The 25,672-nt window shown below is 57.4% G+C and overlaps 2 protein-coding genes across 2 annotated transcripts; both read left to right on the top strand.

Annotated features, from left to right (window-relative positions):
* Positions 1-8,093: 8,093 nt before the first annotated feature.
* LOC143350237 (uncharacterized) lies at positions 8,094-8,552 on the top strand. Its single transcript, XM_076782189.1, has one exon. The coding sequence runs from the start codon at positions 8,094-8,096 to the stop codon at positions 8,550-8,552; it is 459 nt and encodes a 152-aa protein (XP_076638304.1).
* Positions 8,553-20,495: 11,943 nt separating this feature from the next.
* On the top strand, positions 20,496-21,483 carry LOC143350238 (uncharacterized). The gene is made up of 2 exons (XM_076782190.1): positions 20,496-20,871; positions 21,059-21,483. Exons 1-2 carry the CDS (start codon positions 20,496-20,498, stop codon positions 21,481-21,483), a joined length of 801 nt encoding a protein of 266 aa, XP_076638305.1.
* Positions 21,484-25,672: the final 4,189 nt, after the last annotated feature.

Genomic DNA, 25,672 nt, shown 5'->3' on the forward strand with positions numbered 1-25,672 from the left:
GCCGTCGCCTGTACGTTGACGACGGCGCGCGCGGGTGTACTGGCGTCGGGCGCGGACAGTCGCGACTCGCAACTCCGCGATCGCGTCCGACCACCAGTACACCGCCCGGCGAGGAGAAGCCCGCCCGACCCGAGGCATCCCCGCGTCGCAAATACCCGCGACCAATGCTCCGAGCCGGGCGACCTCCTCCTCTATGCTCGGCAACTCGGCCGCTCCCTGCGGCCAAGTTGCAGCGAGGGCAGCTGCCATCAGGGCGTCCTTGTCCAGGCGCCGAAGCGCCCAGCGGCGTGGTGGGGTGCCACGCGGGCGGCCGTGTCGGGATGCACTCGCGGCGGCAGAGACCTCCATCCGGATGTACCGGTGATCGGAGAGTGTCTCTGCCCCCGCGACCACGTGCCAACCCGACACCATGCGCACGGCGTTGGGGGTCGCGAATCCAACATCCACGATGGACCCCCCATATCGCCGCACGCATGTGTGCTCCGACCCCCGGTTCAATACCCGGAGGTCGAGCCCTGCCGCCCAATCGCCCAGGATCCCGCCGCGAACGGAGGTCCTGGGGGATCCCCAAGCCACCGACTTGGCATTAAAATCCCCCAGGACCAGCACCGGCCGGGCCGCGCAGCGCTGCACGCATGCCGCGACCTCGGCCAAGTACAGCTCAAACACAGCGTGACCGCTACGGGGCGAAATGTAGCACCCCACCACAGCGACTCCCCCCCAGTCCACGGCGACGAATCCCCGACCGCGCTCCAACAAGGAGAACGGTGGGGACCCGCCGCCCCCTCCCCATACCGTCGCCACCAAGCCGTCCGCGTCGCCCACCCAATGAGGGTGATCAGGGACGCGGTACGGCTCGGCGGCGACCGCCAGGCCAACCCCCCACTCCGCGAGGACTTGGGACATCAAGTCCTGTGCCGCGCGGCAGTGGTTGAGGTTGGCCTGGAGGAGGAGGCGTGGCGGCATTAATTAATGGCCGCCCCAGCCTCCTCCCGGCCGTCCGTCCCCGTAGCACCGTCCACCTCCATGGAGGACGATGCCACCGCCCTCGGCACCGGAGCCGGTGCAGCCCGCCTCTTCCTCTCCTTCCGGGTGGGGGGGGAGCACTTCTTGCTCCCCACCCTGTGATCGGCTGGTCTCCCCATGTCCGCACACAGCGGGCAGTGGGGGGCCGCCGAGCACTGGCTCGCACGGTGCTCTTTGGCACCGCAGCGGTAACACTGACCGCTGCGGTCCACCGGCGAGGTGCACCACTGCCTCACGTGCCCCAATTCGAGGCAGCGGTGACACTGGAGCGGGCGCGGCGCGAGGATTTCCACTCGCGCCGAAACCCACCCCACCAACACCCTCCCGGATTCCGCCACCTTACGGGCGGCGGAGAGGGGGCACCGGGGCCCACACCGACCCGAGGCCGGAGGGCGACCTGCGGATCTCTCCGATCCGCAGGTCCTCCACAGGACAGTCCCCCGCCCTCGCAAGGGCACGGGACACATCCTGTGCGCTGACCGAGTCGTCCAGCCCACAAACGCGCATCTCCGTGCGCTTCGTGGGCCGGGCGACCCGGACACCTCGCTCGCCCAGCTGCTCTCGGAGCCTCTGGGCGAGACGATCCGCCTTCGCGCCGCCTTCTGCACCGGGGATCTCCAGCAAGAGACCCCCGGTCACGGCCCTCTTCGCCCTCACGGAGGCGACGCCCAGCTCTTCCAGGGAGATATTCTCCCTGGCGAGCCGCATCGCCTCCGCGAGGGTCAGGCCGCCCCCCTGCGCAACGGTCAGCGTCACCGCTGCCGTTTTTGGGGGACGACCTGGTCGTGCCTTCCCGACCTTCGCGGCCTTTACCTTGGCTGCCGGCGGCGGAGGCGGAGGCTGCGGTTGCGAGGCCTTCCTCGCCGCCCGCTTCGCCTTCCGCCCCCCCACCTCACTCCACGCCACCCCCCCTTGGGAGGGAGCTGTGGAGGACGCGACCACCGCGACCACGGGTACACCACCCCCCTTGGGGGTCGCGACCCGGGGCCCTGGGGCCGCAACGCTGGGCGGAGCCTTCACTCCGCCCTTCTTTGCCTTCCCCGACTGTACCGGAACAGGTCGGGGAGGCACCGCCTTCCTGCTGACCGCTCTTCCGGCGAGGAGCTCCTCCCGGAAGGCGGCCAGCTTGCCATCAATCATGTCCCCAATCCTCCTCAGAAGATCGTCTTCTGAGGAGGACGGGGACTTCTTCACGGGCGGAGTGCGGGTGGAGGGGCCCGCGGTGCCCCGCACCACTGCCGCCGCACTCCGCTTATTTACCTCCGCCGAGGGACGCGGCGGTGGAGGAGGAGGGAGGATGGGAGGGAGGGCCGCGCTGTTCCACAGCGGCTCTGCCCTCCTTCTCCCCTGTCGCTCCTCCTCCAACAGGAGCTGCAGACGGGCGTTCCGCCCTCTGAGCTCCCGCGCCGCCTCCCTCATTTCCTCCGCCGCGGCCTTCAGGGCCTCCGCGCCACCGCTTTTCTGCCCCTTAAAGGCGCAGGCAGCGGCGACTTTCTCCACCCGCCTCAGGGACGAGGAGATCCTCTCCGATATCTCCTCGGTCACCTCGTCCCTGAGGCAACTCAGCCTCACCGACGGGCACATCGCCCCGCCCACCTCGACGACGGCCTGCCCCGTCCTCTTCCTCTTAGAGCCTATGTGGCTCGTGCTGGAGGAGAAGGACGAGACCGACGCCGTCTCGTCGTCCTCCTCCACCCTCCACGAAGCCGGACCTGGCGCTGAGTGGGGCGCGAGCGCCGCCACCCTAACCCCAACCCCGTCTCCGTCCTCCCCAACCGACAAAACCCGCCCCATCCCCATTTTATTTTCTGTATCCATAAAAATCCCACGAGATGGTCGGAAATAAAGGTCCACCCGGGCAGAGCCGCCTTACCCGGGTAAGCCTAATACTCCGGGGGTTCGGCAGGTTCCCCGGAGGTGGTCGCTTGGGATTGGGCCTTCTCCCCCAACCATGCATCCCATCGCCGCGCACCATAGCTTAGGATTGGAGGGCGATTTTATAGAGTCGCCATACTCGTGGCCCAGGCGGTTAAGCCAAGACCCCCGTTCCTCCTGCCGTCACGTACCATTCACAAAACCAATAGGGAATTGTGAATGGGTCGTTGTGACGACCAACAGGAGGCTTACGGTGTGTGTATGACTCGGGTACCCCGGGTTCGTTAAGCCCGTACTGCAGCTGAAAGGCTGGCAGCCCCTGAGGGGATCCGGGCCGGGATGGTGATATGCGGTGTTCCGCTGGGGTCGGTCCTCGGGCCACTCCTGTGGAACATCGCGTACGACTCGGTGTTGCGGGCCGGCCTCCCCGACGGCGTCAGCACGGTGTGTTATGCGGATGACACACTGGTGCTGGCCGTCGGGGCGCACTGGGGGAGGGCCATGCGTCGCGCGGAGGAGGGGTCGCAACGCGTCGTCGACCGGATCAGGGGGATGGGGATGACGGTGGCGGTCCATAAGACCGAGGTGATTGCGTTTCATTCACCTCGGCAGGATCCGCCACCCCCTCTGATCCGGGTGGGTGGGGCTGACATCGAGGTGAAGCCCCAGATCAGGTATCTAGGGCTGATCCTCGATAGCCACTGGCGTTTCGAGGAGCATTTCCGCTGCCTGGTCCCCCGGTTGGAAAGGATGGTTGCGGCTCTGGGCCGGATCCTGCCCAACCTGGGGGGCCCGGCGGGCCGAGTTCGTCGCCTCTATGTGGCAATGGTCCAGTCGGTGGCCCTATACGGGGCCCCCGTCTGGGCGGACGACCTGGCTGCCTCCCGGCGCAGCATGACTATGCTGCGTCGGGTGCAGAGGCGCATGGCGCTCAGGGTCGTCCGCGGGTATCGGACCATGTCACATGAGGCGGCGACGGTTCTAGCGGGGATGCCGCCCATGGACCTGCTCGCGCGGTCGCACGCGGCGATGTACCGGCACCGCGTCGACCGTCGCGCGGGGTTGGGGGCGGTCCCGGGCGGGCAGGAACCTGCTTGGGGCGATTTAAAGCGCCAGGCCCGGCAGTCCGTGTTGCTCGCGTGGCAGGAGCGGCTGGCTCTGCCAACCGCGGGGCACCGGACTGTCGGGGCTGTTCGGCCACTCCTGAAGGAGTGGCTGGACAGAGGCCATGGCAGCCTCACCTACCGGCTGGCACAGGTATTTTCCGGGCATGGCAGCTTCGGAAGATACCTGTGCCGGATAGGGAAGGAGCCGACGGCGCGTTGCTGCCACTGCGACGCTGAGCAGGACACGGCGGATCATACCCTGGAGGTATGCCCCGCGTGGGAGGGGGAGCGCCGTGTCCTGGTCGCCGTCGTCGGGCGGGATGTCTCGCTGCCGGGCGTGGTGCGCGCCATGCTCGGCAGCGAGGAGAAGTGGAGGGCCGTGGCCTCCTTCTGCGAGAACGTAATGTTGCAGAAGGAGGCCGCGGGGAGGGAGCGCGCCGCTGAAGCTCGCGCTCGTGCGGTGGCCCGAGGTCGTCGCCCGGTCGCGAGGCGTCGCGGGCGGCCGCCTCGGCGTGGCGGATGACCTAGGCTGGGAGGGGGGTCCTGAGGGGACCCTCCTCCCGCCAGGCGGCGCCGGGTCGGACCGGTTGGGGGTAGGAGTGCCTCCCCCTACCGGTCCGACGCAAGGGGAGGCACCCTCGGCGGTCTGGTGCGGCCATGAACGCCCGGCCGCCGAGGGGTGGAAACGGGGTCGCGGGCGGTTGCGAGTTGGGGCTCGCAGTCGCCACTAAACGCGGCCCCGGGACGGATAGCGGCGGGATGGAGTGGCCCCGTCCCGCCGCTATGAGGCAGTGTGTCTACTGGGGGGACCGATTGTCCCCCCGGGGGATGGGCGCGAAAGCGCGGGCACGGGGAGGATACCGGAAGAATGCTTCGAGCGATTCCCGGTATCCTCCCAAAGCGTGCCGAAGGGTCACCGTGGGGTTTTTAGTGGGTAGGTCCCGCGCCTGTCGTTGTACGGGCGCGGGGAATCCCACACACCCCTCCCACCTCTCCCCAAGGAGGTGGGAGGGAGTCTTTCGAAGATTTTCCCCACGACAAAAAAAAAAAAAAAAAAAAAAAAGCAATGAGCTAGTAAGCTAGCAGTAAGCTAGCAAGCAAGTAGTAGGCTAGTAAGCATGCAGTAAGCGAGTAAGTTAGCAGTAGGCTAGCAAGCAAGCAGTAAGCTAGTGTGCAAGCAGTGAGCTAGTAAGCGAGGAGTATCTAATAAGGATGCAGTATTGTTCCGTTTCGTCGAACGGAAAGTTCCACTGATGGTAGCGAACATGCGCGCGAGCTCACGGGCGATCGTGCTCGCGATTCGGCAAAATTCGGAAATTTTCGGGTCAGGCTTGAGCGAGCCGGATCGCGGTACGCGATCGCCGTTCAGATTCAATACCAATACCAAACAATTAAGTGCGAGCGGTGTGACCTTCCAAATTAATTTCAAATCGTTTGTTTTACCGAACTCTCACACTTCTTTGTGACGGGATTCATCAACTATAACCATTTACGCCTGAATTTATTGTTTCTGTTAATCCGGTGAAGTTTTGTGCTTTATAAAGTTACAACTTGTTAAGAGTTCATTCTTCATTCTCCAAACCTCGCCGTTCAGTCCTTAAGAAAAAGGGGCGAATCAGCTCTCATTCCAAACAGAACATTTTGGTCCTTCGAGCCACATTGGAGCCGAGGAAGAGGCCGATCTAAATCGAAAATGAACTCAATTGAAGAATTGCTGCACTAGCAATCGCAAGCGATGCGTTCGATCGAACGCGCTCTTACCAATTTTAAAAAACTGGGTCAGGCAAAAATGACGGTCGCGATTACGCAAAACCGCATGGCGATGATCAAGGAAACCTTAGCACAATGCCAGGGTTTGGACGCAAAAATCTCAGCCATGGCCGATAATAAAAAAGGCCACCTACACCTACTTCGTGGAAGACCTATTGGCAACATGCGAAGAGAAATATCAGAAAGCATTGGACTTCATGGCGGAAGTCCTCATTGGGGTGTCTCCTCCACCGGATCCAGCAGCGGCCAACGGTCAGAATTTGAACGTCGCTCCGCAACATCCGACGGACCATCTACCCAGGATTAACTTTCCCACGTTCGAGGGCGCATTTGAACATTGGGAAAGTTTCCGTGACCGCTTCACCTCCATGGTCATCGACAACCAGTCCTTGTCCAACGTGGAACGCCTCCATTTCTTGCACGCGTCGTTGAAGGGCGAAGTGAGCCTCGCGGTGAGTCACCTACCGGTCACAGCCCATAATTTTGAAGTCGCGTGGAAAATAATAACGTCTCGTTACGAAAACAAGCACCGACTTATATCCACTCATTTGAATGTGTTGTTTACATTACCGACCGTTGTGTCCGAGACTCAATTTGAACTGCGGGCGTTGCGTGACAAACTTAATATGTCGATCGAAATGCTACGAAACCTTGACAGGCCAGTTGACCATTGGAGCGACATTTTCGTTTTTCTCGGTACACAAAAGTTAGATCGCGCGATGCGGAAGGCGTGGGAGTTTAATCTGGGTGACACGACCGTGTTTCGCACGTACCGCGAATTCGACGCGTTTTTAGAAAAAAGAATTCGCGGTTTAGAAGCGATGCCGGTCACTAAACGCGACAAACCGAGCGAACCAGAAAAACCAAAATCGATTTTGCCGAAAACCTTCCACGTGCATTCAACCGCTACTAGCAAAATTTCGTGCGCATTGTGTAAACAAAATCATCCCATTTATCAATGTTCCGAGTTTTTGGGAAAATCCCATTCCAAGCGTTATCAATTAATCAAGCAGCAAAACCGGTGCGTCAATTGCTTTTCCGCCGGCCATTCCACTGCACTGTGTAAGAATCCGCACTGTTGTAAGGAGTACCATCAAAGGCATCACACGTTGTTGCATTTCCCGGTAAACAAAAATTCCTCGGTCACAGCGTCAAGGGCTGGTTCTTCGATATCTAAAGACGAAATCGAAATTAGTTCAAATTTAGCGTCGAATTCACCGTTGAATGTAACTGTTCTCCTTTCAACAGAGCGGGTTCAGGTGCATTCTCCTCAAGGCAGGTGCGTTACTGCAAGAGCCCTTCTCGACCAAGGGTCAGCAGCGACCCTCATTACCGAAAATTTAGCGCAACTGCTCCGTTTAAAACAAACATCGCAATACACGCGAATTAGTGGAATTGACGAGAAACACTCTTTCGCACATCAAGTAGCGTCTATATCAATTACACCTGCGGACCAGAACGAGCCTGCATATTCGACGACCGCGATTATAATGCAAACATTGACCAGGTATGTCCCATCTCGCCAGAAACAAAACGTTACATGGCCTTACCTTGCAGAGCTAAATCTGGCGGACAAGGATCCTATGAGCTCCAACCCTATTGATATTGTTATTGGAGCGGATTTATACGGGCAGCTATTACTCCAAGGCGTCATTCGGGGCTCAGGGTGTGTCCCGACCGCGCAAAGCACGGCCTTGGGCTGGATCCTGTCCGGTCCCATCCAAATTCCCGGCCCCGATAACGTCCACATCCACCATTTGTCCGTCCTCGAACACCTTGATCACAATCTGCGCCGCTTCTGGGAAGTCGAGTAGCTCCCAACTCCCGCGATTTTGACACCTGACGAACAAAATTGCGAACGTCATTTCGCTGAAATTCATTCGCGAACCTCAGAAGGCCCTTACATTGTCCGATTGCCGTTTCGAGACGACCGACCGATTCACCTCGGAGATTCCACATCGAAAGCGCTTAGCAGTTTGCGATCTCAAGAGAATCGCCTAAAACGAGACCCCAATTCCAAACGCGAATATCAGGAATCTCTTTCGGAATATCAGTTTCTTGGGCATATGCGAAAGGTGGATCCACCGTCGCCAATAGCACCTCCAAATGCTTATTACATTCCGCACCATCCTGTTATTCGCCAAACTAGTCAAACGACGCGTCTTCGCGTTGCTTTCAACGCTTCCAGCCAGCACTTCAAATCGCAAATCCCTTAATCAACATTTGCACAGTGGGCCAAAACTCCAACAGGACCTGATCGCAATCCCGATTCGCTAGCGTCAATTCCAATTTGACTACGCGGCCGACATCGAAAAAATGTATCGGCAGATCCTCGTTCACCCTCACGACGTCGATTTTCAGCGCATCCTTTGGCGCGAGTCTCCTTCTGCTCCGATTGACGAATACCAGCTGCTCGCGGTAACATATGGCACAACTCCAGCGCCATATCTCGCTCTCAGAGTGTTGAGACAATTAATAGAGGACGAAGGTTCCTCCTACCCGGACGCAGTGCAAGTTTTAAGCTATCAAGCGTACGTTGACGACTTCCTCTTCGGAAGTGACGACCTCACGTCACTGCGCCTGATCCGCAACCAGACGATCCTATTGGTTCAAAAGGGAGGCTTTTCGTTACGCAAATGGACGAGCAACGACAGCCGGCTGTTGTCCGACATCGACGAGGTCAATCACGGTTTAGCCGTCAGTACATTCCTTCAAGTCGACGAAAATATTTCTGTGCTGGGCCTAACGTGGAACTCTGTCACAGACCAGTTTTAGTTCCATGCATTGACTTCACGCAATCAAATTACCACCAAGCGCGAAATGCTTCCTTCAATCGCCAAATTATTTGATCCTATGGGCTGTGTCGCTCCATTTGTCGTACTAGCCAAAATTCTCCTCCAACAACTCTGGTCCTTGAAGTGCGACTGGGATGATACAGATCCGCCAGATCGTCTTCAAGAATGGCGCTTATTTTGTTCCGAATTTGCCGAGTTCTATTCACTCACCATTCCTCGGAAAACCTCGCCAAGAGTCTTCACCACTCAAAGCCTTCACGGCTTTTCGGACGCTTCAACAAAGGCATATGCTGCGGTGGTCTATCTCCGAAGTGTTCTCGAGGATGGGACAGTCAGTTCGGCCCTTCTAATGGCGAAAACTCGCGTTGCTCCGGTAAAAACGGTCAGCGTCCCTCGATTGGAGCTATGCGCTGCCCTACTCCTTGCTCGATTGATCAAGTTCATTCAGACGTCCCTGATGATCAGGCCAATGGATTGTCACTGTTGGACGGATTCTCAAATCACGTTAACGTGGGTGAATCAATCACCTTCGCGGTGGAAAACGTTCGTGGCGAACCGCGTTGCCAAGATTCAAACTCTTGTGCCCCAATCAAGCTGGCATCACGTCCCGACAGATGACAATCCAGCGGACTGTGCTTCCCGTGGAATCTCATTATCCGTGTTAAAATCTCACCGATTATGGTGGTCAGGACCAAAGTGGCTTCGAAAGAATCCCCAGGAGTGGCCCCATTCAGGTTACGTCACTGCTCCGGATGCTTCCGAGGAGGAAAGGCGTCAAACCATCAAAATCCTGACCGCTACCGCAGCTCCCTGGGAATTAGAACAACGATATTCCTCTTGGCCAAAACTTCTCCGAGTCATCGCATATGTTAAGCGTTTCATCGGCAATCTCCGAACGCAAGCGAGACAAAGGGATCCACTCACCCAACCCATTCCGTCACCCAAGGCGTCTCTCTCAATTTTGAGTCCCAATGAGATTCACTGGGCCGAAATGTTTTGGGTGCGGCGCATCCAATCGGAGATATTCCCGGTAGAAATGAATGCTCTCTGCAAAACTCACCCGGTGTCGAAATCGAGCCCTCGGAAATCCTTGAACCCCTTCCTCGATTCGGACGGCTTGATTCGCGCAAGAGGCCGCCTGTCAAACGCTCGATTATTTGTAAAAGCCAAGACACCGATTATTTTAAAAGCTCATCCACTCCTAACACTCCTAATTACAAGCACTCATCGTCAACTCCTTCACGCCGGCCTCCAACTCACTCTCGCCTATCTTCGGAACCATTACTGGTTCATCCGAGCGCGAACGACCATGCGAGCTGTCCGTTATCGGTGTGTAGCATGCACTCGTGAAAGGGCTGCCATTCCGCAGGAGCTCATGGGGTCCTTGCCGGCTCCGCGTGTTGAACAAGTAGAACGGCCATACTGCGACGCTGAGCAGGACACGGCAGATCATACCCTGGAGGTATGCCCCGCGTGGGAGGGGGAGCGCCGTGTCCTGGTCGGCGTCGTCGGGCGGGATGTCTCGCTGCCGGGCGTGGTGCGCGCCATGCTCGGCAGCGAGGAGAAGTGGAGGGCCGTGGCCTCCTTCTGCGAGAACGTAATGTTGCAGAAGGAGGCCGCGGGGAGGGAGCGCGAGCTTCAGCGGCGCGCTGAAGCTCGCGCTCGTGCGGTGGCCCGAGGTCGTCGCCCGGTCGCAAGGCGTCGCGGGCGGCCGCCTCGGCGTGGCGGATGACCTAGGCTGGGTGGGGGGTCCTGAGGGGACCCTCCTCCCGCCAGGCGGCGCCGGGTCGGACCGGTTGGGGGTAGGAGTGCCTCCCCCTACCGGTCCGACGCAAGGGGAGGCACCCTCGGCGGTCTGGTGCGGCCATGAACGCCCGGCCGCCGAGGGGTGGAAACGGGGTCGCGGGCGGTTGCGAGTTGGGGCTCGCAGCCGCCACTAAACGCGGCCCCGGGACGGATAGCGGCGGAATGGAGTGGCCCCGTCCCGCCGCTATGAGGCAGTGTGTCTACCGGGGGGACCGATTGTCCCCCCGGGGGATGGGCGCGAAAGCGCGGGCACGGGGAGGATACCGGAAGAATGCTTCGAGCGATTCCCGGTATCCTCCCAAAGCGTGCCGAAGGGTCACCGTGGGGTTTTTAGTGGGTAGGTCCCGCGCCTGTCGTTGTACGGGCGCGGGGAATCCCACACACCCCTCCCACCTCTCCCCCTGGAGGTGGGAGGGAGTCTTTCGAAGATTTTCCCCACGACAAAAAAAAAAAAAAAAAAAAAAAGTAGAACGGCCATTCGCTCACACCGGGGTCGACTATGCACGGCCGATTCAAGCCCGGACAACACCAGGCCGGGGTCATAAGTCTGCCAAAGCATACATTGCGATCTTTGTTTGCTTGACATTTAAGGTGGTCTGTATTGAGCTCGTAAGTGATTATAGTTCACAGGCCTTCATAGCAGCTTTCCATCGGTTTGTATCTCGACGCGGCCTCGCAACCGCTATGTACTCCGATAACGGCACTACATTTCATGGCGCGAACCGCGAATTAGCTTTAGCCCACCAATCCGTCACGAGAGATCCAAATTTTAACAATTTCCTAGCGTCAAAAGGAATTTCATGGCATTTCTTGCCTCCAAATGCACCGCACTTTGGAGTACTCTGGGAAGCTGCTGTGAAAAGCCTCAAATATCACCTGGAACGTACTATCAGGTCCCACACTCTAACCTTCGAGGAACTAACAACGCTGCTCTGTCGGATCGAAGCGTGTCTTAACTCCAGGCCTCTTGGAAGCACGTCGGACTGTCTCGAGGAGTACTCGGTCTTAACACCGGGCCATGTCCTGATCGGGTCCCCTCTCGTGGCTCCACCTGAGCCCAGCGTCCTTAACATACAAGAAAACCGATTATCTCGCTGGCAACTTCTACAGAGACTCACGGAAAAATTGTGGAAATCGTGGCAGCAGGACTACTTACTCACGCTTTCCCAGCGCCCGAAATCGCGCACAGTCCAAAACATCGCCAAAAAGGGCCAACATGTCCTGCTCCGCAATTCGAACCTCCCGCTGTGTAAATGGGAACTCGGTCGCATCGACGACTGCCATCCGGGAAGCGCCGGTCTCGTCCGCGTCGTCTCTATTAAAACCGCACAATCCACGTATAAACAACCACTCGCGAAAGTGTGCTTTCTTCCCGTTTCGATTCACGCGGACAAGACGAACGAAACGGCTCTAAATTAAGCGTAATGGTTCTGTACCTTAGATGTAAGCCTATATAGATTTAAGTTAGATTGTAATGTACTTGCACTTACTGCGTCGTCATGAGCACACTCATGTCCACACCAGTACATGTCGTCACTCACTACGATCATACTGCGTACTACGATTGTTCAATTAGTTCATTCAACAGGGGGGCGGTGTGTTCCGTTTCGACGAACGGAAAGTTCCACTGACGGTAGCGAGCATGCGCGCGAGCTCACGGGCGATCGCGCTCGCGATTCGGCAAAATTCGAAAATTTTCGGGTCACGCTCGACCGAGCCGAATCGCGGTGCGCGATCGCCGTTCAGATTCAAAACCAATAGCAAACAATTAAGTGCGAACGGTGTGACCTTCAAAATTAACTTCAAATCGCTTGTTTTAACGATCTCTCACAGTTCTTTGTGACGGGATTTATCAACTATAACCATTTGCGCCACAATTTATTGTTTCTGTTAATCCGGTGAAGTTCTGTGCTTTATAAAGTTACAACATGTTAAGAGTTCATTCTTCATTCTCAAAACCTCGCCGTCCAGTCCTTTACAAAAAAGGGCAAAACAGCTCTCATTCCAAACAGAACAAGTATGCTGGAAGGTTCCCTCAGGGGCTGCCAGCCTTTCAGCTGCAGTACGGGCTTAACGAACCCGGGGTACCCGAGTCATACACAAACCGTAAGCCTCCTGTTGGTCGTCACAACGACCCATTCACAATTCCCTATTGGTTTTGTGAATGGTACGTGACGGCAGGAGGAACGGGGGTCTTGGCTTAACCGCCTGGGCCACGAGTATGGCGACTCTATAAAATCGCCCTCCAATCCTAAGCTATGGTGCGCGGCGATGGGATGCATGGTTGGGGGAGAAGGCCCAATCCCAAGCGACCACCTCCGGGGAACCTGCCGAACCCCCGGAGTATATAGGCTTACCCGGGTAAGGCGGCTCTGCCCGGGCGGACCTTTTCTTCCGACATGCTCGTGGGAATATTATGGAGTAAAATATTAAAACGGGGATGGGACGGGGTAAGTCAGAGGGGGAGGACGAAGGCGGTGTTGGGACTGGAGTGACGGCGCTCGCGCCGCCTCCAGCGCCTGGCCCGGCTTCGTGGAAGGTGGAGGAGGACGACGAGACTGCGTCAGTCTCGTCCTTCTCCTCCACCAGGAGCCTCATAGGCTCTAAGAGGAAGAGGGCGGGGCAGGCCGTCGTCGAGGTGGGCGGGGCGATGAGCCCGTCGGTGAGGCTGAGTTGCCTCAGGGACGAGGTGACCGAGGAGATATCGGAGAGGATCTCCTCGTCCCTGAGGCGGGTGGAGAAAGTCGCCGCTGCCTGCGCCTTTAAGGGGCAGAAAAGCGGTGGCGCGGAGGCCCTGAAGGCCGCGGCGGAGGAAATGAGGGAGGCGGCGCGGGAGCTCAGAGGGCGGAACGCCCGTCTGCAGCTCCTGTTGGAGGAGGAGCGACAGGGGGGGAGGAGGGCAGAGGCGCTGTGGAACAGCGCGGCCCTCCCTCCCATCCTCCCTCCTCCTCCACCGCCGCGTCCCTCGGCGGAGGTAAATAAGCGGAGTGCGGCGGCAGTGGTGCGGGGCACCGCGGGCCCCTCCACCCGCACTCCGCCCGTGAAGAAGTCCCCGCCCTCCTCAGAAGACGATCTTCTGAGGAGGATTGGGGACATGATTGATGGCAAGCTGGCCGCCTTCCGGGAGGAGCTCCTCGCCGGAAGAGCGGTCAGCAGGAAGGCGGTGCCTCCCCGACCTGTTCCGGTACAGTCGGGGAAGGCAAAGAAGGGCGGAGTGAAGGCTCCGCCCAGCGTTGCGGCACCAGGGCCCCGGGTCGCGACCCCCAAGGGGGGTGGTGTACCCGTGGTCGCGTCCTCCACGGCACCCTCCCAAGGGGGGGTGGCGTGGAGTGAGGTGGTGGGGCGGAAGGCGAAGCGGGCGGCGAGGAAGGCCTCGCAACCGCAGCCTCCGCCTCCGCCGGCGGCGGCCAAGGTAAAGGCCGCGAAGGTCGGGAAGGCACGACCAGGTCGTCCCCCAAAAACGGCAGCGGTGACGCTGACCGTTGCGCAGGGGGGCGACCTGACCCTCGCGGAGGCGATGCGGCTCGCCAGGGAGAATATCTCCCTGGAAGAGCTGGGCATCGCCTCCGTGAGGGCGAAGAGGGCCGTGACCGGGGGTCTCTTGCTGGAGATCCCCGGTGCAGAAGGCGGCGCGAAGGCGGATCGTCTCGCCCAGAGGCTCCGGGAGCAGCTGGGCGAGCGAGGTGTCCGGGTCGCCCGGCCCACGAAGCGCACGGAGATGCGCGTTTATGGGCTGGACGACTCGGTCAGCGCACAGGATGTGTCCCGTGCCCTTGCGAGGGCGGGGGACTGTCCTGTGGAGGACCTGCGGATCGGAGAGATCCGCAGGTCGCCCTCCGGCCTCGGGTCGGTGTGGGCCCGGTGCCCCCTCTCCGCCGCCCGTAAGGTGGCGGAATCCGGGAGTGTGTTGGTGGGGTGGGTTTCGGCGCGAGTGGAAATCCTCGCGCCGCGCCCGCTCCAGTGTCACCGCTGCCTCGAATTGGGGCACGTGAGGCAGTGGTGCACCTCGCCGGTGGACCGCAGCGGTCAGTGTTTCCGCTGCGGTGCCAAACAGCACCGTGCGAGCCAGTGCTCGGCGGCCCCCCACTGCCCGCTGTGTGCGGACATGGGGAGGCCAGCCGATCACAGGGTAGGGAGCGAGAAGTGCTCCCCCCCCCCCTCCCGGAAGGAGAGGAAGAGGCGGGCTGCACCGGCTCCGGTGCCGAGGGCGGTGGCATCGTCCTCCATGGAGGTGGACGGTGCTACGGGGACGGACGGCCGGGAGGAGGCTGGCGCGGCCATTAATTAATGCCGCCCCGCCTCCTCCTCCAGGCCAACCTCAACCACTGCCGCGCGGCACAGGACTTGATGTCCCAAGTCGTCGCGGAGTGGGGGGTTGGCCTGGCGGTCGCCGCCGAGCCGTACCGCGTCCCTGATCACCCTCATTGGGTGGGCGACGCGGACGGCTTGGTGGCGACGGTATGGGGAGGGGGCGACGGGTCCCCACCGTTCTCCTTGTTGGAGCGCGGTCGGGGATTCGTCGCCGTGGACTGGGGGGGAGTCGCTGTGGTGGGGTGCTACATTTCGCCCCGTAGCGGTCACGCTGCGTTCGAGCTGTACTTGGCCGAGGTCGCGGCATGCGTGCAGCGCGACGCGGCCTGGCCGGTGCTGGTCCTGGGGGATTTTAATGCCAAGTCGGTGGCTTGGGGATCCCCCAGGACCTCCGTTCGCGGCGGGATCCTGGGCGATTGGGTGGCGGGGCTCGACCTCCGGGTATTGAACCGGGGGTCGGAGCACACATGCGTGCGGCGATATGGGGGGTCCATCGTGGATGTTGGATTCGCGACCCCCAACGCCGTGCGCATGGTGTCGGGTTGGCACGTGGTCGCGGGGGCAGAGACACTCTCCGATCACCGGTACATCCGGATGGAGGTCCCTGCCGCCGCGAGTGCATACCGACACGGCCGCCTGCGTGGCACCCCACCACGCCGCTGGGCGCTTCGGCGCCTGGACAAGGACGCCCTGATGGCAGCTGCCCTCGCTGCAACTTGGCCGCAGGGAGCGGCCGAGTTGCCGAGCATAGAGGAGGAGGTCGCCCGGCTCGGAGCATTGGTCGCGGGTGTTTGCGACGCGGCGATGCCTCGGGTCGGGCGGGCTTCTCCTCGCCGGGCGGTGTACTGGTGGTCGGACGCGATCGCGGAGTTGCGAGTCGCGACTGTCCGCGCCCGACGCCAGTACGCCCGCGCGCGCCGTCCTCAACGTACAGGCGACGGCGTGGCGCGAGCGAGGGCAGCTGATGACCTGTATGGAGCATACCGCGTGGCGCGGGTTGCTCTGCAGGTCGCCATCAAACGGGCCAAGACCCAGGCATGGAAGGAGCTCCTCCAGACCCTTGATGACGATCCATGGGGGCGCCCATATAAGGTGGTGCTGAATAAGCTCCGCCCGTGGGCGCCCCCCGTCACCGAGGGTCTTGACCCCCGGCTGCTGGAGGACGTGGTCAATACACTCTTCCCAATTGGGGAGAGGGGACCGCGTCCTCCGGCGGCGGCGGCTGTCCCAGTGGAGTGGACGGCCGAGCTGGGGGTCACGCAGGAGGAGCTGACAGCGGCCATCAGACGGCTCGGGGTTCGTAACACGGCCACGGGTCCGGATGGTGTGCCCGGCCGGGTTTGGGTCTTGACCCAGGGCGTCCTTGGGGCCGACCTCAGGCGGTTGTTCGACCGCTGCCTGAGGGACGGGCGATTCCCCCCCAGTTGGAAGGTGGCGAGGATGGTCCTCCTCCGGAAGGAGGGTCGGCCCGCGGAGTCTCCCTCCGCATACCGGCCCATTTGTCTCCTCGACGAGGTGGGCAAGCTCTTCGAGCGGGTGATTGCTGCCCGCCTCGTCGGGCACCTGTCGCGGGGTGATCCCGGTCTGGCCGACTGCCAGTTCGGTTTCCGGGGGGGCCGATCGACTATCGACGCGATAGGTCGTGTGAGGGCCCTCTCGGGGGCGGCCGTCTCCCGGGGAGGGGTGGCATTGGCAATATCCTTGGATATAGCCAATGCCTTTAACACCCTCCCCTGGGAAGAGATAAGGAGGAGACTCGAATATCATCGGGTCCCCCCTTGTCTCAGGGCGGTCGTCGGGGATTATCTCCGCGGCAGGTGGATCGAGTATCCGGGCCAGGATGGTGATATGCGGAGGGAGGTGTACTGCGGTGTTCCGCAGGGGTCGGTCCTCGGGCCACTCCTGTGGAACATCGCGTACGACTCGGTGTTGCGGGCCGGCCTCCCCGACGGCGTCAGCACGGTGTGTTATGCGGATGACACACTGGTGCTGGCCGTCGGGGCGCACTGGGGGAGGGCCATGCGTCGCGCGGAGGAGGGGTCGCAACGCGTCGTCGACCGGATCAGGGGGATGGGGATGACGGTGGCGGTCCATAAGACCGAGGTGATTGCGTTTCATTCACCTCGGCAGGATCCGCCACCCCCTCTGATCCGGGTGGGTGGGGCTGACATCGAGGTGAAGCCCCAGATCAGGTATCTGGGGCTGATCCTCGATAGCCACTGGCGTTTCGAGGAGCATTTCCGCTGCCTGGTCCCCCGGTTGGAAAGGATGGTTGCGGCTCTGGGCCGGATCCTGCCCAACCTGGGGGGCCCGGCGGGCCGAGTTCGTCGCCTCTATGTGGCAATGGTCCAGTCGGTGGCCCTATACGGGGCCCCCGTCTGGGCGGACGACCTGGCTGCCTCCCGGCGCAGCATGACTATGCTGCGTCGGGTGCAGAGGCGCATGGCGCTCAGGGTCGTCCGCGGGTATCGGACCGTGTCACATGAGGCGGCGACGGTTCTAGCGGGGATGCCGCCCATGGACCTGCTCGCGCGGTCGCACGCGGTGATGTACCGGCACCGCGTCGACCGTCGCGCGGGGGTGGGGGCGGTCCCGGGCGGGCAGGAACCTGCTGGGGGCGATTTGAAGCGCCAGGCCCGGCAGTCCGCGTTGCTCGCGTGGCAGGAGCGGCTGGCTCTGCCAACCGCGGGGCACCGGACTGTCGGGGCGGTTCGGCCACTCCTGAAGGAGTGGCTGGACAGAGGCCATGGCAGCCTCACCTACCGGATGGCACAGGTATTTTCCGGGCATGGCAGCTTCGGAAGATACCTGCGCCGGATAGGGAAGGAGCCGACGGCGCGTTGCTGCCACTGCGACGCTGAGCAGGACACGGCGGATCATACCCTGGAGGTGTGCCCCGCGTGGGAGGGGGAGCGCCGTGTCCTGGTCGGCGTCGTCGGGCGGGATGTCTCGCTGCCGGGCGTGGTGCGCGCCATGCTCGGCAGCGAGGAGAAGTGGAGGGCCGTGGCCTCCTTCTGCGAGAACGTAATGTTGCAGAAGGAGGCCGCGGGGAGGGAGCGCGAGCTTCAGCGGCGCGCTGAAGCTCGCGCTCGTGCGGTGGCCCGTGGTCGTCGCCCGGTCGCGAGGCGTCGCGGGCGGCCGCCTCGGCGTGGCGGATGACCTAGGCTGGGAGGGGGGTCCTGAGGGTACCCTCCTCCCGCCAGGCGGCGCCGGGTCGGACCGGTTGGGGGTAGAAGTGCCTCCCCCTACCGGTCCGACGCAAGGGGAGGCACCCTCGGCGGTCTGGTGCAGCCATGAACGCCCGGCCGCCAAGGGGTGGAAACGGGGTCGCGGGCGGTTGCGAGTTGGGGCTCGCAGCCGCCACTAAACATGGCACCGGGACGGATAGCGGCGGGATGGAGTGGCCCCGTCCCGCCGCTATGAGGCAGTGTGCCTACTGGGGGGACCGATTGTCCCCCCGGGGGATGGGCGCGAAAGCGCGGGCACGGGGAGGATACCGGAAGAATGCTTCGAGCGATTCCCGGTATCCTCCCAAAGCGTGCCGAAGGGTCACCGTGGGGTTTTTAGTGGGTAGGTCCCGCGCCTGTCGTTGTACGGGCGCGGGGAATCCCACACACCCCTCCCACCTCTCCCCAAGGAGGTGGGAGGGAGTCTTTCGAAGATTTTCCCCATGACAAAAAAAAAAAAAAAAAAAAAAAAGTCCTCATGGGGGTGTCTCCTCCACCGGATCCAGCAGCGGCCAACGGTCAGAATTTGAACGTCGCTCCGCAACATCCGACGGCCCATCTACCCAGGACTAACTTTCCCACGTTCGAGGGCGCATTTGAACATTGGGAAAGTTTCCGTGACCGCTTCACCTCCATGGTCATCGACAACCAGTCCTTGTCCAACGTGGAACGCCTCCATTTCTTGCACGCGTCGTTGAAGGGCGAAGCGAGCCTCGCAGTGAGTCACCTACCGGTCACAGTCCATAATTTTGAAGTCGCGTGGAAAATAATAATGTCTCGTTACGAAAACAAGCACCGACTTATATCCACCCATTTGAATGTGTTGTTTACATTACCGACCGTTGTGTCCGAGACTCAATTTGAACTGCGGGCGTTGCGTGACAAACTTAATATGTCGATCGAAATGCTACGAAACCTTGACAGGTCAGTCGACCATTGGAGCGACATTTTCGTTTTTCTTGGTACACAAAAGTTAGATCGCGCGACGCGGAAGGCGTGGGAGTTTAATCTGGGTGACACGACCGTGTTTCGCACGTACCGCAAATTCGACGCGTTTTTAGAAAAAAGAATTCCCGCTTTAGAAGCGATGCCGGTCACTAAACGCGACAAACCGAGCGAACCAGAAAAACCAAAATCGATTTTGCCGAAAACCTTCCACGCGCATTCAACCGCTACTAGCAAAATTTCGTGCGCATTGTGTAAACAAAATAGTCCCATTTATCAATGTTCCGAGTTTTTGGGAAAATCCCATTCCAAGCGCTATCAATTAATCAACCAACAAAACCGGTGCAATTGCCTTTCCGTCGGCCATTCCACTGCACTGTGTAAGAATCCGCACTGTTGTAAGGAGTACCATCAAAGGCATCACACGTTGTTGCATTTCCCGGTAAACAAAAATTCCTCGGTCACAGCGTCAAGGGCTGGTTCTTCGATATCTAAAGACCAAATCGAAATTAGTTCAAATTTAGCGTCGAATTCACCGTTGAATGTAACTGTTCTCCTTTCAATAGAGCGGGTTCAGGTGCATTCTCCTCAAGGCAGATGCGTTACTGCAAGAGCCCTTCTCGACCAAGGGTCAGCAGCGACCCTCATTACCGAAAATTTAGCGCAACTGCTCCGTTTAAAACGAACATCGCAATACACGCGAATTAGTAGAATTGGCGAGAAACACTCTTTCGCACATCAAGTAGCGTCTATATCAATTACACCTGCGGACCAGAACGAGCCTGCATATTCGACGACCGCGATTATAATGCAAACATTGACCAGGTATGTCCCATCTCGCCAGAAACAAAACGTTACATGGCCTTACCTTGCAGGGCTAAATCTGGCGGACAAGGATCCTATGAGCTCCAACCATATTGACATTGTTATTGGAGCGGATTTATACGGGCAGCTATTACTCCAAGGCGTCATTCGAGGCTCAGGGTGTGTCCCGACCGCGCAAAGCACGGCCTTGGGCTGGATCCTGTCCAGTCCCATCCAAATTCCCGGCCCCGATGACGTCCACATCCACCATTTGTCCGTCCTCGAACACCTTGATCACAATCTGCGCCGCTTCTGGGAAGTCGAGTAGCTCCCAACTCCCGCGATTTTGACACCTGACGAACAAAATTGCGAACGTCATTTCGCTGAAATTCATTCGCGAACCTCAGAAGGCCCTTACATTGTCCGATTGCCGTTTCGAGACGACCGACCGATTCACCTCGGAGATTCCACATCGAAAGCGCTTAGCAGTTTGCGATCTCAAGAGAATCGCCTAAAACGAGACCCCAATTCCAAACGCGAATATCAGGAATTTCTTTCGGAATACCAGTTTCTTGGGCATATGCGAAAGGTGGATCCACCGTCGCCTATAGCACCTCCAAATGCTTATTACATTCCGCACCATCCTGTTATTCGCCAAGCTAGTCAAACGACGCGTCTTCGCGTTGTTTTCAACGCTTCCAGCCAGCACTTCAAATGGCAAATCCCTTAATCAACATTTGCACAGTGGGCCAAAACTCCAACAGGACCTGATCGCAATCCCGATTCGCTGGCGTCAATTCCAATTTGTCTACGCGGCCGACATCGAAAAAATGTATCGGCAGATCCTCGTTTACCCTCACGACGTCGATTTTCAGCGCATCCTTTGGCGCGAGTCTCCTTCTGCTCCGATTGACGAATACCAGCTGCTCACGTTAACATATGGCACAACTCCAGCGCCATATCTCGCTCTCAGAGTGTTGATACAATTAATCGAGGACGAAGGTTCCTCCTACCCGGACGCAGTGCAAGTTTTAAGCTATCAAGCGTACGTTGACGACTTCCTCTTCGGATGTGACGACCTCACGTCACTGCGCCTGATCCGCAACCAGACGATCCTGTTGGTTCAAAAGGGAGGCTTTTCGTTACGCAAATGGACGAGCAACGACAACCGGCTGTTGTCCGACATCGACGAGGCCAATCACAGCCGTCAGTACATTCCTTCAAGTCGACGAAAATATTTCAGTGCTGGGCCTAACGTGGAACTCTGTCACAGACCAGTTTTAGTTCCATGCATTGACTTCACGCAATCAAATTACCACCAAGCGCGAAATGCTTTCTTCAATCGCCAAATTATTTGATCCTATGGGCTGGGTCGCTCCATTTGTCGTACTAGCCAAAATTCTCCTCCAACAACTCTGGTCCTTGAAGTGCGACTGGGATGATACAGATCCGCCAGACTATCTTCAAGAATGGCGCTTATTTTGTTCCGAATTTGCCGAGTTCCATTCACTCACCATTCCTCGGAAAACCTCGCCAAGTGTCTTCACCACTCAAAGCCTTCACGGCTTTTCGGACGCTTCAACAAAGGCATATGCTGCGGTGGTCTATCTCCGAAGTGTTCTCGAGGATGGGACAGTCAGTTCGGCCCTTCTAATGGCGGAAACTCGCGTTGCTCCGTTAAAAACGGTCAGCGTCCCTCGATTGGAGCTATGCGCTGCCCTACTCCTTGCTCGATTGATCAAGTTCATTCAGACGTCCCTGATGAACAGGCCAATGGATTGTCACTGTTGGACGGATTCTCAAATCACGTTAACGTGAGTGAATCAATCACCTTCGCGGTGGAAAACGTTCGTGGCGAACCGCGTTGCCAAGATTTAAACACTTGTGCCCCAATCAAGCTGGCATCACGTCCCGACAGATGACAATCCAGCGGACTGTGCTTCTCGTGGAATCTCATTATCCGTGTTAAAATCTCACCGATTATGGTGGTCAGGACCAAAGTGGCTTCGAAAGAATCCCCAGGAGTGGCCCCATTCAGGTTACGTCACTGCTCCGGATGCTTCCGAGGAGGAAAGGCGTCAAACCATCAAAATCCTGACCGCTACCGCAGCTCCCTGGGAATTAGAACAACGATATTCCTCGTGGCCAAAACTTCTCCGAGTCATCGCATATGTTAAGCGTTTCATCGACAATCTCCGAACGCAAGCGAGACAAAGGGATCCACTCACCCAACCCATTCCGTCACCCAAGGCGTCTCTCTCAATTTTGAGTCCCAATGAGATTCACTGGGCCGAAATGTTTTGGGTGCGGCGCATCCAATCGGAGATATTCCCGGTAGAAATGAATGCTCTCTGCAAAACTCACCCGGTGTCGAAATCGAGCCCTCGGAAATCCTTGAACCCCTTCCTCGATTCGGACGGCTTGATTCGCGCAAGAGGCCGCCTGTCAAACGCTCGATTATTTGTAAAAGCCAAGACACCGATTATTTTAAAAGCTCATCCACTCCTAACACTCCTAATTACAAGCACTCATCGTCAACTCCTTCACGCCGGCCTCCAACTCACTCTCGCCTATCTTCGGAACCATTACTGGTTCATCCGAGCGCGAACGACCATGCGAGCTGTCCGTTATCGGTGTGTAGCATGCACTCGTGAAAGGGCTGCCATTCCGCAGGAGCTCATGGGGTCCTTGCCGGCTCCGCGTGTTGAACAAGTAGAACGGCCATTCACTCACACCGGGGTCGACTATACACGGCCGATTCAAGCCCGGACAACACCAGGCCGGGGTCATAAGTCTGCCAAAGCATACATTGCGATCTTTGTTTGCTTGACAATTAAGGTGGTCTATATTGAGCTCGTAAGTGATTATAGTTCACAGGCCTTCATAGCAGCTTTCCAACGGTTTGTATCTCGACGCGGCCTCCCAACCGCTATGTACTCCGATAACGGCACTACATTTCATGGCGCGAACCGCGAATTAGCTTTAGCCCACCAATCCGTCACGAGAGATCCAAATTTTAACAATTTCCTAGCGTCAAAAGGAATTTCATGGCATTTCTTACCTCCAAATGCACCGCACTTTGGAGGACTCTGGGAAGCTGCTGTGAGAAGCCTCAAATATCACCTGAAACGTACTATCGGGTCCCACACTCTAATCTTCGAGGAACTAGCAACGCTGCTCTGTCGGGTCGAAGCGTGTCTTAACTTCACGCCTCTTGGAAGCACGTCGGACTGCCTCGAGGAGTACTCGGTCTTAACACCGGGCCATGTCCTGATCGGGTCCCCTCTCGTGGCTCCACCTGAGCCCAGCGTCCTTAACATACAAGAAAACCGATTATCTCGCTGGCAACTTCTACAGAGACTCACGGAAAAATTGTGGAAATCGTGGCAGCAGGACTACTTACTCGCGCTTTCCCAGCGCCCGAAATCGCGCACAGTCCAAAACATCGCCAAAAAGGGCCAACTTGTCCTGCTCCGCAATTCGAACCTCCCGCTGTGTAAATGGGAACTCGGTCGCATCGGCGACTGCCATCCGGGAAGCGCCGGTCTCGTCCGCGTCGTCTCTATTAAAACCGCACAATCCACGTATAAACAACCACTCGCGAAAGTGTGCTTTCTTCCCGTTTCGATTCACGCGGACAAGACGAACGAAACGGCTCTAAATTAAGCGTAATGGTTCTGTACCTTAGATGTAAGCCTATATAGATTTAAGTTAGATTGCAATGTACTTGCACTTACTGCGTCGTCATGTGCACACTCATGTCCACACCAGTACATGTCGTCACTCACTACGATATTACTGCGTACTACGATTGTTCAATCAGTTCATTCAACAGGGGGGCGGTGTGTTCCATTTCGACGAACGGAAAGTTCCACTGACGGTAGCGAGCATGCGCGCGAGCTCACGGGCGATCGCGCTCGCGATTCGGCAAAATTCGAAAATTTTCGGGTCACGCTCGACCGAACCGAATCGGGGTGCGCCATCGCCGTTCAGATTCAAAACCAATAGCAAACAATTAACTGCGAACGGTGTGACGTTCAAAATTAACTTCAAATCGCTTGTTTTAACGAACTCTCACAGTTCTTTGTGACGGGATTTATCAACTATAACCATTTACGCCACAATTTATTGTTTCTGTTAATCCGCTGAAGTTCTGTGCTTTATAAAGTTACAACATGTTAAGAGTTCATTCTTCATTCTCAAAACCTCGCCGTCCAGTCCTTTACAAAAAAGGGCGAAACAGCTCTCATTCCAAACAGAACAAGTATGCTAGAAAGCTAGCAGTGATCTAGTAAGCATACAATAAGCTAGAATGCAAGGAGAAGGCTAGTAAGTGAGCAGAAGCTAATAGCAAGCAGTAAGCTAGTGAACAAGCAGTAAGCTAGTAAGCAAGCAGCGAGCTAGTAAGCTAGCAGGAATCTAGTAAGGAAGTAGCCTGCTATTAAGCAAGCCTTAAGCTCGTAAGAAACAGGTAAGCTAGTGAGCAATCAGTTGGCTAGTAAGCAAGCAATTAGCTAGTAAGAAAGCAGTATGCTAGTAAGCAAGCAGTAAGCTCGAAAGCAAGCAGCATGCTAGTAAGCACGCATTCAGCTAGTAAGGGAGCAGGGAGCTAGTAAGGAAGTAGTAAACTACTAAGCAAGCGGTAAGCTAGTGAGCAAGCAGTAAGCGCGTAAGCATGCAGTGAGCTAGCAAGCGAAGAGGAAGGTAGTAAGGAAGCAGTAAGCTACTAAGCAAGCAGTGAGCTAGTAAGCAAGCAGGAAGCTAGTAAGGAAGCAGCAAGCTAGAACGCAGGCAGCGGGCTAGTAAGAAAGCAGTAAGCGAATAAACTAGCAACATGCTAGTAAGCACGCAGTAAGCTAGCAAGCCAGCAGCTGGCTAGTAAGAAAGCAGTATGTTAGGAAGAAAGCAGGAATCTAGTAAGAAAGCAGCTAGATAGTAAGCAATTAGTGAGCTGGTAAGCAAGCTGTGAGCTGGAAAGCAAACAGTAAGCGAGTAAGCTAGCAGTAAGCTAGTAAGCAAGCAGTAATCTAGTAAGCAAGCAGTGAGCTAGAAAGCAAGCAGCAAGCTAGCAAGCAAGAATTAAGCTAGTAAACAAGAAGTGAGCTAGTAAGCAAGCAGTTAGCTATTGAGGATCCAGTAAACTAGTAAGCAAGCAGTAAGCTAGTAAGCCAGCTGTAAGCTAGTAAGGAAGCAGCATCTTAGCAAGCAAGCAGTAAGCTGGAAAGCAAGCATCAAGCTACTAGGCATGCAGTGAGCTAGTAAGAAAGCAGTATGCTAGTAAGCAAGCAGTAAGCTAGAATGCAAGCAGCAAGCGAGTAAGCTAGCAGTAGGCTAGCAAGCGTGCAGGGACCTATTAAGGGGGCAGAATGCTAGTAAGCATGCAGTAACCTAGTTAGCAACCAGTAAGCTAGTTAGGGAGCAGGAAGCTAGTAAGGTAGCAGTATGCTAGAAAGCAAGCAGCGGGCTAGTATGCAAGCAGTAAGCTAGTAAGTGAGCAGGGACCTAGTAACGAAGGATTATTGTTACGGTAATTTAAGAAAAAGGAGAATTCCGGTAAAAAGTAAGTTTATTTAGACTGCCCCGTTAATACAATCGCTGGCTATCGGTTTTGTGAAGGAAGTGCCAAATATTGGGAAATCGTCACGCGCTCGTCGCGCTCTGAATCGTATTGCCCCACTCCTTGGAAGAATTCGCGCACGGAATTAGAATGTTTCTGGACCCTTTTTTCTCTCAACAATTATGCTTGTAAGCAAGCAGTAAGCTAGTAAGCGAACAGGGACCTAGTAGGGAAGCATTATGCTTGTAAGCAAGCAGTAGCTAGTAAGGAAGCAGTATTGTTAGAAGCTAAGGGTTCTAACCGGGGTCCGGACAAGGTAAATACTAGGGTAAGTGAATGATAAGTTTTTATTATTTGTATTTTTCGCTTGTCGCTCTGCGACAAGCATTTTATTATGAAATGAATTTAACAAAAAATAAAAAACGTAAGAAAATATAAAATTAGAAAAAG

The sequence above is a fragment of the Colletes latitarsis genome, chromosome 14 (genome assembly GCF_051014445.1).
Source record: "Colletes latitarsis isolate SP2378_abdomen chromosome 14, iyColLati1, whole genome shotgun sequence".
NCBI classification, from domain to species: Eukaryota; Metazoa; Arthropoda; class Insecta; order Hymenoptera; family Colletidae; genus Colletes; species Colletes latitarsis.

What these genes read in the sequence shown, in the direction of transcription:
- LOC143350237 (XM_076782189.1), top strand. Translation starts at nt 8,094, where the DNA reads ATGTATCGGCAGATCCTCGTTCACCCTCACGACGTCGATTTTCAGCGC.
- LOC143350238 (XM_076782190.1), top strand. Translation starts at nt 20,496, where the DNA reads ATGTATCGGCAGATCCTCGTTTACCCTCACGACGTCGATTTTCAGCGC. An exon ending in CGACGAGGCCAATCACAGCC is followed by an intron (nt 20,872 to 21,058) that starts GTCAGTACATTC and finishes TTGTCGTACTAG; the next exon opens with CCAAAATTCTCCTCCAACAA.